Below are 12,960 nucleotides of genomic sequence, written 5' to 3'. Positions count from 1 at the left end.
GATGGGTATACGGCGTATACCCGCGTACCCGTACCAATACACTACTGATCCCCATTTTAAGACCAATTTTAATGATCCAATCCAGACCATTTCTACATCCTAGGTCTAAAATTCACTTTCGCTTATATTGTATAACATTGAGATACCTACTAGGGATAGATAACAATATAACGGTAACCGACATAGGGTGGCTGACTGGTGTGTAGAGTGACTGGTGGCATAGTGCACAAATATGTACAATAAACAGTTTAATTTCAATGTGTCAAGGTAATATTATAATACATATTATATGTATAGTGTATATTATATTATGTTATATGTAGGTATGTAATATGTATTACCTGGTGGTACCTTGCAATGTGGCCAATGTGCATAGGTACATTTATAATCCACCTTGATACTGTTTGTAGTGTCGTAGTGACTTTTAATCACATATAGGCATATAGCTGTAAATAGATCTACCATCGTTGCAATTTAAACCTAAATCAGTCACAGTGCATTTAAATTTGTATAATAATGATGATAATGATGTTATATGATAATAAATAATGATAACGGTAGTATGATAAATGATAATGATAATGGTAGTATGATAAATGATAATAAATAATGATGATTCATAAAACAAAAAAAAAAATGTACCTAATTTTTTTTTTAGTTTTTAGTTTTAAGTAGGTAGGTACCGATTAAACATCTTCAAATTTGAATATACATAGTAAGTTTCATTTTAGTGAATTTCTTTTATTCATCAAATTTGTATCAGACCTCTCATACAATTCCAATACCGATTCAGGTTGAAAATTTGGATGTCGGTTTTATTTACCTTTATAATTATTTGCAATAATAAATAAAATTCCCTAAATTAATATTTTATGTTCGGGACTACAATTTGCTATAAATAATTATAAATTTTATTCTTCAGTGCATACAATTTTTTTATTTTCAACCGGAATTTTTATGTTTTCCAATTCTAATTAATCAAATACTTTTTATAGATGTTTATATAACAACTTATATTTGACTTTCACGTTGTATTTATACAAATGTTATCAATGTGGCAATATTATGTAAACCTTTAATGTAAACTGTTTTATAGTTACTCGTGTTTAATTGTACTTTTATAATAATTTATGGATACAAGTTGGTTGAAAATGTTTTGTCCAAACGGTTCATCGATTGATCTATGGGTCAACAAGACATCAGAATGTTTTGTGGAAACCACAGTTGCTGGTTCATTAGCTGTGTACATGATACTATTCGGCACAGCCCAATGCTCAATGTACAGGAAATACAGCACGCCTCTATCACAGGCTGCAATTCCCCAATCCAGGCTATACTATGTTCAGATAATCATTACATTTCTTCTTCCCTTATTGGCAGTGGCTAAGTTTTTCCTCGACATTCACATTATTCAACATGGTGTTGTGTACGGTTATCAAGTAAGTACATATTAAGAAATTGAATGTGACACCCACCTGACTTAACTTTGCTACATGTTATGATATATTATTAATTTTTTAGGCAGTATATATGCTTGTTATGGTTTTTGTATTTCCATTATCGGCAAAACTCATACTAATGGAAAGAAACAGTCTCTTACCATCAATGCCAGCCCGTGGACATGGTCTAGTCTTACTCATTTTCTGGGTATTGGTGTTCCTTGCTGAAAATGTGGCATTCATTACCATAAAGAGGGATGATTGGTGGCCTAAATTAAATAAGTCAGTTAATAATTTTGTCTATGGATTTTTATTAAATTATATTCTTATACCCATTATTAATAATTTATTTATAGTTTAAATGGTCAAATTGAATTCGGTTTATTCGTTGGAAATTATATTTTAAGCTTCTTGTTATTGATCTTGGGTGTAAAAGCACCTGGAATAATGACTGCAAGAGATTACTTTAGCCTACACAACTCAACAGATTTGTTTTTAGATGTAAGTTTTTATTGTTTAATTTAATTATATATTTCAAGATACTTATTATAATTTATAATTTAAAAAAAATGTGTTCCCCATTTAAGACTTATAATTTTTGCCTACCAATGGGTAGCATTAGCAGAATGGAAAATCATAGATGCTATATTTCAAAATATAACCAGGTTTAAAAATAATGCCAGACAACCCCATTGTCACTTGCGTTTTCTTGGACCCTGATTTGTAGAATTGTAGTTTTGGTAGTCTCCAATCTCCATCCACTAAATATTCTTTTCATAATAATAATAATAATACATTATTATAAATACATAGGTAATATTTTATAAGATTAGTTTTTCAATGTTGGTTATTATGACGTGTTATCTATGTGAAGTGTCTATGGCATATGAAAACAAAATATGTCATAGGTAAAATTATACCTACTTCAATGTCATTTGTACTGCAATACTTGTATGTACTGTTTATAAATACTTAGATAAATTTTTATTTTTGTTAATTTTTTTTATAGACTTGTATTATTTAAATGTGAATTAAAAATGTATCATTCAAGACCTTTTTTGGTTATTGTATTTTTATTGTCATTATTTTATATTTATACAGAAATAATATTGAATGGTTATAATTTTTTAGTCTGATCGAGTGGAAGAAACCTCAACATGGAAGAATATGATTCGAAAAGTCAAAATGATAGCACCTTTCATATGGCCAAAAAAGAGTGTGGCTTTACAACTAAGAGTAGTTGCTTGTATTATTTTGGTAATTGCTGGAAGAGTAGCCAATGTATATGTTCCACTTTACAGTGCAAAAATTGGTATTTAATTTTTGATTTAATCTTTTGATTGATCCTTTAATAATTATAAACAGCATAAACTAATAATTGATTTTATTCTTAGTCGACAGCTTAACTGCTATTCCTCTTGTTTTTCGTTGGGATTTGATTTTTACCTATATTGGTATCAAGTTTTTACAAGGAGGTCTTGGAATGGGTTTCTTGAATAACTTAAGAAGTTACCTATGGATTAGAGTACAACAATATACTAAACGTGAAGTCGAAGTGAGTTTTCATTAATTCTATATAAGGTAAAAATATATTAACTGTACCAATTAAAATATTTTAACTTAGGTATCACTATTCCGTCATTTACATAATTTAAGTTTGAAATGGCATTTGAGCCGTAAAACTGGTGAAGTTTTAAGAATTATGGACCGTGGAACAGACTCGACCAACAGTTTGTTGTCATTTTTACTTTTTAGTATTGGACCTACCATAATTGACATCATTGTAGCAGTTATATTTTTCCTATCATATTTCAATTGGATGATGGGAACTGTGGTTTTCATTACAATGGTTTTGTATATAGGTAAAAATTATTTTGCATTCAATAATATCAGTTATATTTAAGGATACTGAGAAAAAAATTCTCTACAATTATATAAATTTTAATGCGCTCCAGACTATTAAGTATAAGTGTATGACAAATTATTAAATATAGTTGTAACTTGTAGGTACTCTTTGTGAATTTATTAGTAGGTTAGTAGGTAGTTATTATTTATTTAGTTAAAACAAGATAAAAAAAAAATGATTTAATGGAAGGCAAATTTAGAGAAATTTAATATTGAACAGCTGCAAATAAACATTTTTTTCTATAATATTAAATATAATCATAATCATACCGGTGGCTGTAAAATTGTCATTTTGTCGTACTCATGCTTCTGTCACCGCCACCGCTGTAGTGTGTGAGGGTCTTTAACCATTATACTTAAGATTTTTTTGCGTCATTGGTCAATTTTTTCCTATTATATCATATTAATTAAATATATATATATTTTTAATTTAACTAGGTCATCATCATACAAGGTAGAACACTAAAAAGGCCAATTTTCAAAGTTCAATTATAAAATTAGTTAATTATTAATATATTAGAATGAAGTAGATAACATGTTAATTATTAAAAAAAAAATTAGTTGATAATCTGAGTATTTTTCGACAATAAAAATTGTTTTCAGACATTAAAAAAGAAATAAATAAAAAAAAAAAACACATCATTGTAAAATCAATACATTTATTAGGATCTAAAATCTTAACACTACCTATTCAATAAATAATTTAGTCAGCCTAAAATTTCATAATCTTAGAACTTATATTTTTAAACCGGCAAAATTAAAGCCACAATTGTCATGCTCCCAGTGGTGAATTAATGTTTTCATATTTTTGTTAACCGATGGTTTGTGTTCAAAATAATATTTTCATAAGAGTCATTCACAAATTATTATTTTACAAGCCAGAATTCCTGTGTTAAAGACTTCCTAAAAAATTCCTGGATTTCCTAAAGAATCCACGGACTTAAGAATTCCTAGAGAATTCCAGGACTTTTCCGTACATATTTTGATATCCTTAAGAATTTCGAACTTACCTACTTCATACAATATTTCAAAATGCCGTAACAACTAATAATATTGTATGATTATGGAAAATGTTCAGTTAAACTACAGTTTCAACTTTCATTAGTGTTAAATGTTTATTAATATGCAATTTTTATAATAATTGAATTATGTATAAAAAAGATTATATTTATTTATTAAGTTCAATAAAAACCCAAGCGCTTTTTAAGATAAAATTGTAACAGACAAAAATTGATTATCCATAGAGAATAAGTTATAGTTTGGCCATTTTCTTGAGTATTTTTCTAAATTTAAACAGTTGTAAGAAAATATTCACCAGCAGTAAAAATTCTCTGAATTTTAACTTTAACATATCTTTTCTGGTGAATCTAGTTGGGCACTTTGGGGGGTAAAAAGTGATAAATTCCTAGTAGTTTTTAAATGCGTCAAGGAAAACAAAACAAGTTAATTTATATAAAAGATTGAACATTCATAAATATAAAATACCTGTTTTCTTTGCTAGTTGTGCAGTTCTAATTTTTCTGAATTTACTATAGTATAAGGTCTAAAGACTAAAGTAATTAATAATTATTCATAACGCTAAAAGTGAATTATATCCAATGTTTATATTGAGCTTATATTTTTAGTTCTTCTGAAGGTAATAACAATCTAATAAAAATATAATACTGTATTTGGTAATGCATTATCATTATTTTATTTTTTTGTCGTCAAATGTTTAGCTTTGACAATCATCATAACAGAATGGAGAACAAAATTTCAACGTCGGATGAATATAGCAGATAACAATATGGAAGCTCGTAGTGTTGATTCTATGTTGAATTTTGAAACAGTTAAGTACTATGGTGCGGAAGAATATGAAGTTAAAGCCTATAAAGATGCAATAATGGAATATCAAGTAAAATTATTGGAATTTTTTTTAAAAAACCTTAAGTTTAATAATTAATTCAACACATATTTATTTAATTTTTTTAGCACGAAGAGTTTAAAACGCAAGTATCATTGGCTATTCTCAACACCGTTCAAAATTTGATTGTATGTATAGGATTGTTAGCTGGATCATTGCTCAGTGTTCATTTTGTTGTTGATCTTAAAGAGTTAACAGTAGGTGATTATGTTCTATTCACTGTGTACATCATTCAATTGTATGGACCACTAAACTATTTTGGGACATTTTACAGGTATAAAACAAATATGGTATTAAGGTAACATCTCACCCATATGTTTTGTCTTAGTCCTACAAACGTACAACAGACAATTTGAGTTCAGCAAAACTAATTTTGTGTCAACTTTAATAATTACAATGAGTTAACAGATTATTTAACTTGAAAGTAAGAAACATTATCTGTGTTTGTTTTTTTACAATATTTGAATTTTTAAAAAAGTAATGAATATTTTTTAATTTTTTAATTTTACATACTCCTCGCTTGGTTGAAAATTAAAATATTGTAAAGAAACCAATGTGTAATCGCAAATAAAGTTTCTTACCTTCAAGTTTAGTAATAGGTTAATTCATTGTAATATTAAAGTTGACAAAAAATTGGATCTACTAACTCAAATTTGCTGTTGTACTGATAGGACTGATACAAAACATGTGGGTGAGACATCTTCTAAAAATCAACTAAAATATTAAAATAATGTGTATAATAAGTGAATATTAAATCATTTTCAATAGAGCAATTCAGAAGAACTTTATTGACATGGAAAATATGTTTGATTTGATGAATATAACACCAGATGTAAGTGATGTTCCTGATGCTAAAGACTTGGTGTTGAAAAATGGACAAGTGGAATTCCGCAATGTAACATTTTCTTATCAACCCGAAAGAATAGTCTTACAAAATATTTCGTTTGTGGTTGAACCGGGCAAGACATTAGCATTGGTTGGTCCATCAGGTAGCGGAAAATCAACTATTGTGAGACTGTTGTTTAGGTTTTTCGATGTAGATTCAGGATCTATCATTATCGATGACCAGAATATACAACTGGTTACACAGAATTCACTCAGAAAAGCTATCGGTGTTGTTCCGCAAGACACTGTTTTGTTTAACAACAGCATTAAGTATGAATAAAAAAACTCTTAATAAATACAAAAATGTAACTAAAATTATTTATTAGATTTAACATAAATTATGGAAAAGTTGATTCTAATGACTCGGAAATAATGAATTCTGCAATGGCAGCCGAAATACATGACAGAATTATGAAATTCCCAGATCAATACAATACACAAGTGTGTTTTGTTTATTTAACTTGTAATCAAGTTTTGTTTTAATATCAATCATATTCTTGATAATTTTCTAGGTTGGTGAAAGAGGGTTAAAACTTAGTGGAGGAGAAAAACAAAGAGTTGCTATTGCCAGAACGTTACTTAAGGCACCTGCCATTGTATTGCTGGATGAAGCCACAAGTGCATTAGATACTAAAACAGAAAGACAGATTCAAGTAAACACTAACATTTTGTGAATATTATATTTTTGAGTATCTAGGTGTTAATAATTTTAAAAACATTCAAGGCGGCGTTAGATCAAGTCTGTGCTAATCGCACTACAATAATTGTTGCACATAGGCTGTCAACTGTTATACATGCTGACGAAATACTAGTTCTAAAAGACGGACAAATATATGAGAGAGGAAGGTAAACCTATGTGTCCTTTTGGTGTTATCATTTTTTTTTTTTTAATTTGCTGTTTACTTTTTTCAAATTAAACTATTGACATTTTAAATGTAATGTCTTGTAGGCATGATGATCTCATAATAAGAAACGGCCTGTATGCTGAAATGTGGTCTGAACAACGTAAATCCAGCAGTGATATACCTTCTAATGAGGATTCAGCACCTTCAGCAACAAGTACCAGTGAGACTTCAACAAGTACAAAAAGTTACCACCATCCACATGTTTAGAGATTATGTATGAGATATACTGGTTTAGGGACATTATGTAAGGGTTATAGTCTGAGATATACTTGGAGTATTCTCTATATGGGCTAGAGGCTGGTTTTTACTTATTAGAAAAATATCTTTCAATGTTACTACTTCTAAACATGTGTTTTACTTTTATTATCCTAATTAATATGATCAATCTATGTACCCGACTTTCAATCTAAATGCAGTGGTACTTTATAAGTTGTTAAATACATTTTTTTTTATTTTATTGTGTTAGGATATATATTTTGTATATTGACTTATTATCTTAAAAATGTACAACTGATTTTCATATTGTACCACAGAATAAATTTTAAATTTTAAAAATGTATTCTGTGATTGTACCAGAGTCACAATTCATTTTGATTGTTGGCCATGATTATTTTATTGTTTATGCCCATGATAGGATAGATTATAAGATTATAAGATCATTAATCTATTATCATTAAATGTATGTTTTATTAGCCCAAAATAATATGTAGAATTGGCAATTGTACACAGCAACCTAAATACTAATTGTTAAACTTTGTATATAGAGAAAGACTTAATGCTCTCAGAAATACTAATAGCTAAGCTAAAATAACTAAATAGTCAATTATTTGAACAAAAAAACTTTCCCTTGAAATTTGGAGCCTATAACACATAAATAGTTGACAAATATTATATGCGTTAGAATGTTATTACTTATTTTAATGGATGTACTTACTGCATTGTATTTATTGTGTTTAAATTGATTGGATGATCAAATATCAATAGATTACAATATATTTGTATATAATAAAACTCAATTTATGTTATTTTGTGTATGCTGATTATGTTTAAATGCAGGAAATGATTTGTAATTTTTCCTAACAAAATAAATTATTGATGGTAATAACTGAAAAAATATTGTTTTATATTATAATACAATGTATTATTATGATTCTGAAACTTATACATTACTATGAAGTATGAACTATTTGTTTAATGTTGATTCACCAAGTATGCTCCTGTTTTTACCATTAATTATGGATGTATTTAAATTTCGATTTTAGGGAATTTCGGAAATTTTAAGTTTTCTTCAAGATTAGGGTTTGTGGCCGAGTGGGAGTGGGAGGACACAACTATACTCAGCTATTCACCAAAATTTTTTTTTTTTGCGCACGCAGGTATGGTGAAAATGTGACTATACAATTCACATATTCACTGTAGTTCTACAGTTTCACGTCGTGAAATACTCAATAACGTAGGTATCTATAACCTAACCGTTCTAACCTCTTTTTTATACTCTGGTTTATTTCAGTTGTTGTTCGCATACCATACTTAACTATAGAAACTAGACGTTAATAGACATTCCAATGCATTCTCCCGCCGATGCCCCTAGACCAGGCATGTCAAACACGCGGCCCGCGGACCGCATGCGGCCCATGGGTCATATTTTTGTGGCCCGCGGCTACCAATATTAATCGACGAAAAAATATAAAAATATATTAATGTCATGTCACAGCTATCTTAGATTCAGTATGAAGGGTTTTTGAGGCAAGACCAACTGAAAGAGTTTATATTAGGGTATAAAAAACAACAGATAATGTTTACTGATCGAGATTCAAAATGATTCAAATTTAATGAGGTTGGTGTTCCTGATTTTTATAATATTGTACCAATACAATATGTAGAAACTCGTAGATTTGCTAGTAAAATTATTTCTTTGTTTAGTTGTAATTATCAATGTAAGCAACTTTTTTCAATAATGAACAGTAATAAATCACCCGTTAGATCCAGATTAACCGACACACATCTAAATGCAGTATTAAAAGTGGCTTCGTAAAATAGTATATCTCCCGAAATTGAAAATTTGGTGGGAGAAAAGAGATGTCAAATATCGTCTAAAAACAATTATTAGTATGTTTTTTTTTGTAATTTATATATCACCTATTTTCATTAATAATTAGTATGATTTATATTTTATTTAAATGTTAATGTTTATTTTTTTTTCATTTTTTAATTTAGTTGTAATTGCAGTATTCGTAAACATAAAGAATAAAATTGAAAAATTTGTACAAAATATTTATTTTTTTCCTAAATTTTTATGTGCGGCCCAAATAGTAAACTATTCAATATATTTGGCCCACTTGATACTTTGAGTTGGACATGCCTGCCCTAGACACAGTGTTGGGGAAGTTATATTTCTTTGCTAATTAAATTACAATATGAATTATAAGTTACGTATTATGTACTAATGCAAAACTCGTTTATCAGGATTTAAATAAAAAAAGGAGGACAATATAAAAAAAAAAAATTGGAAGTGACTGCTGAACAGTAGGTTACAAGTAGGTGACTGTTATGGATAGTGTCAAATTTGAATACGAAAAACGATTCTAAGTGGAGACGATTTTTCAGCCTAGAATATTGTTTACTATATTTATATTGATATTATTAAATATTATTAATACCGTAGCCGGTTAAGTTGAATTATTATTATTTGTTTATCACCATACTTGTATATACCTAATAATATATTTTAGACGTTTCAATTACCCACGAATAATATTTTTAAAATAGTATTTATATTACAAGTTACAACGAATTATGAACGATATTGAAAAATAAATTGCCGGAAATCATTAGTTGGAGAAGTTTGAATTTGGTGGTGAGACTTATTTTAAAGTTATATAGCTAATTGAAATTTTTGGTATTTTCATATATATACCTGGCGTAGTCACTTGCACGCTGCGCTCGCTCCAACAATTAAAATCAAAAACATCCCTCGACTTGTTATGTAAAACCACCATGGGTGGGTGTCAGGATTATTTTTGCATCATAATTTTTAAAACATTGATTTACCTAGGTCCAAAAAAACAATTTAATTTGTTATACTTAAGCTTGGTAAACCTTAAGCATTGTACGGGTGCGTAAAACATCGAAAATCGTGAACTTCGTAAGGCTATACCATAAAAACTAATATTTTAGGAGTTTTAAGAAATTGGCTTCAAATCACATTTAATTATTTTATATAGGTAGTGATATTGTTGGTAGGTTAAGTTTCTATTTAAAAATAGATCAATAGCCAATATGTTACTTAAATCAACGTTGATGGACAGTGAATTTTATTATTTTGAAAAAACCATCCTAAGTACGTCAATTTTCATTACTGACTAAGTCCCCCCAAATGTCGGTCAAGTCCCCCCAGTTAAAAATCTAGTTATTAATACTAATTTTTATATTCCGTGGTACTAAGCAATATAATGGCCTATGGGGAGGGGGGCTTGAGTCCCCCCAAAAAATTGAGCCAATTTGCGCCTATATATAGCAGTAATGCTTTTAGTACTGCTATAGGACAGTATCCAACTGTCCACTGAGATGTCCGGGGTCACAACAATCTATCCTCTCATAAGACACCATTGAAAATATCACTTCTATAGCAGTAATGACAATTTTTGGAAGATGTTTATACTTCTGCTATAGCAGTAATATTTAAAAATGACTGTAGATACTTAAAAATTTCACTAAATGTTTTTATTAGCATTTTCTATACATGATAAAATTTTGAAAATAATTTGACACTTTTTAAGCGGTTTACGGACATTGTCAGTTTTCAATTTTTTTAGTTTTTTTTTCTATAAATATCAATCAAGTTTTATTTGTTGGGTAAAAAAGCGTGAACATTTAATAGGAGGCTCCTAGGTTATTGTTTCAAAGGCAGATGAAAAATATTAAAAATACATAGGCACAATTTTTTTTTATAAGTATTTAAAGTTCAAATGTTGACAAAATGTATCAAATTTATAATTTAATAATTATTTTGTAGTTAAAAATTGATAAAATGTTCAACTTTTATAGCTAAGGATTGAAAATTAAAAATAAGGTTCCACGTAAATAGGTTATATATAAATTACTTTATTCACAATAATATCATCAAATATTCTTGGTAATATCATAGACTGACTGACCGTTTTCGCTCAGAATCGTTTTTCTTATACAATGATATTATATCATTGAATGCAAATTTAACACCATCCATTACAGTGACCCACTTGTAACCTACTGTACAGAAGAGCGACATCCACTTACCCACCTTTTTTCATTTACCTTTGAAACAATAACCTAGGAGCTTTCTATTAAATTTCCAAGCTTTTTGACCCAACAGATAAACGTTTATTGATATTTATAGAAAAAAAACTAAAAAAAATGGAAACAAAAAATGTCCGTAAACGGCTCAAAATAAGTCAAAATATTTGGAAAATGTTATGGTGTATAGAAAATGCTAATATAAACATTTAGTTAAAATTGCATGTACCTACGCTTATTTGTTTTAGAGTTGCACCAAAAACCAAAATCGATTTTCTCAAAAACAGATTTTGCGTAAAAATTCCCGTTTTTCCTTCATTTTTCTTTCGTTTTTCACGTCACGTTTGAAAACTACTGAGAAATTCCAAGCATTTTTACTGTCCTAAAAGGTGATGACAGACACAAAAAAATAAATAAAAAAAAGCACACATCACTGTAAAATCAATACATTCACCGCTTCTCTCAGAATCTAAAATAATAAGCCACTGTAGTAACAATAACACAGTAGACTAATAATTTTGGCGGTTCAAAATTTATTTGGCTGCTTTATTCTGTAGGTATGCTACATTCACGAAAGTCTGCGCACGTGGCACGCCTATATGTATCCAATACTCATACTATATTCAGGGGGCTAGGGGCTGTATTTTTAAACAATTTTATACTGTTAAAAAACAAAATAGCAAAAAAATCATTGACATTTTCTGAAAATTATGACTTCCTCCGTGTGTCTGGAGCCACCCTGACTATATTCGAATTAATTATATTATCTACTGAGTATCTAAAATGTGTCATATATAGATGCTCACGTGACACAATTATTATAGGTAGACAAGTTTGAAATTATTAATAATTAACTGATTCGATTTATTAAAATTAAATTTGCGCTCTTGTTTGTCATTTTTCACAGTCGTGACATAGTCTACATAACCCCAGCCACGCCGTGGAAACTAATATTGTTCGTTTTGGCTTTTGAGGAATCCTAATATGTAGTTTTTGCAAATAATCCTATGGTTATTCGTTTTCAATTACAACAAAATATCAAAAGCCGATGGATGACAATTTCTTTATTTACGGTTGAAAATCTAATATCGTAAAAATGTTTAGGTAATCGATAATATTTGATAATTATTCGGGAAAAAAATAAATAGGTAGTATATATAATAATATTTGAATATGATGTTTATAAAGTGCCTCACACTCGGTGATCTTAGACAAAACTGCGTTTGTTGAGATCCAACCAATATTGTTATCTGTTTTCGGAATAGTTAAAATATCGACATTATGTGAATCTATTGTATTCGCGAACGGAGCCGGCAGGGAGCGACGACGCTACTTGTCATACTTTAACCACAAATTATATAAAACTATTATATACAATTTAATATAATCTGTGCTTTAACTTTGCCCTATAGGTTAGGCCTAACTTAGGTCACAAAGTCGGCATTTCCAAAAAATAACTAAAACTCGTCTACAGTGGACACTTTTGATATTCTGCGACTGTCTGTTTTCGTTATAATAATATTATTGTACATAGTTATTAGTTCACTGTTAATTCACTTAATCATTTAAAATATTCGACGCATTGTTTTGGCGGCAAAAGTGCGACCAAGGAGAATAGACACACGCTTTGTCGAAATCAACGAGTTTT

The 12,960-nt window shown here is 29.0% G+C and overlaps 1 protein-coding gene across 3 annotated transcripts; it reads left to right on the top strand.

The window, feature by feature from the left end:
• Window positions 1-592: 592 nt before the first annotated feature.
• Window positions 593-8,062, top strand: LOC132950723 (ATP-binding cassette sub-family B member 6). Of its 3 annotated transcripts, none has more exons than XM_061022269.1 (14): window positions 593-715; window positions 1,142-1,439; window positions 1,522-1,721; window positions 1,796-1,940; window positions 2,571-2,751; window positions 2,834-2,994; window positions 3,064-3,301; window positions 5,063-5,238; window positions 5,316-5,521; window positions 6,016-6,402; window positions 6,459-6,573; window positions 6,645-6,785; window positions 6,857-6,978; window positions 7,082-8,062. In XM_061022269.1, exons 2-14 carry the CDS (start codon window positions 1,152-1,154, stop codon window positions 7,242-7,244), a joined length of 2,523 nt encoding a protein of 840 aa, XP_060878252.1. In that variant the 5' UTR covers window positions 593-715; window positions 1,142-1,151; the 3' UTR covers window positions 7,245-8,062. The 3 variants fall into 3 exon arrangements, with proteins under 3 accessions (XP_060878252.1, XP_060878251.1, XP_060878250.1); XM_061022268.1 differs by having other exon boundaries at window positions 627-715; window positions 1,097-1,439; XM_061022267.1 differs by lacking the exon at window positions 593-715 and having other exon boundaries at window positions 741-1,439.
• The last annotated feature ends 4,898 nt before the right edge of the window (window positions 8,063-12,960 follow it).

The sequence above is a fragment of the Metopolophium dirhodum genome, chromosome 8 (genome assembly GCF_019925205.1).
Source record: "Metopolophium dirhodum isolate CAU chromosome 8, ASM1992520v1, whole genome shotgun sequence".
In the NCBI taxonomy this organism is placed as follows: domain Eukaryota; kingdom Metazoa; phylum Arthropoda; class Insecta; order Hemiptera; family Aphididae; genus Metopolophium; species Metopolophium dirhodum.
This window is presented reverse-complemented; position numbering and strand designations above follow the sequence as displayed.

Coding starts and splice junctions, on each gene's coding strand:
- LOC132950723 (XM_061022268.1), top strand. CDS start 1,131: ATGGATACAAGTTGGTTGAAAATGTTTTGTCCAAACGGTTCATCGATT. Junction 6,403..6,458: donor TTGTTTAACAACAGCATTAA/GTATGAATAAAA, acceptor ATTATTTATTAG/ATTTAACATAAATTATGGAA. Junction 6,979..7,081: donor CAAATATATGAGAGAGGAAG/GTAAACCTATGT, acceptor AATGTCTTGTAG/GCATGATGATCTCATAATAA.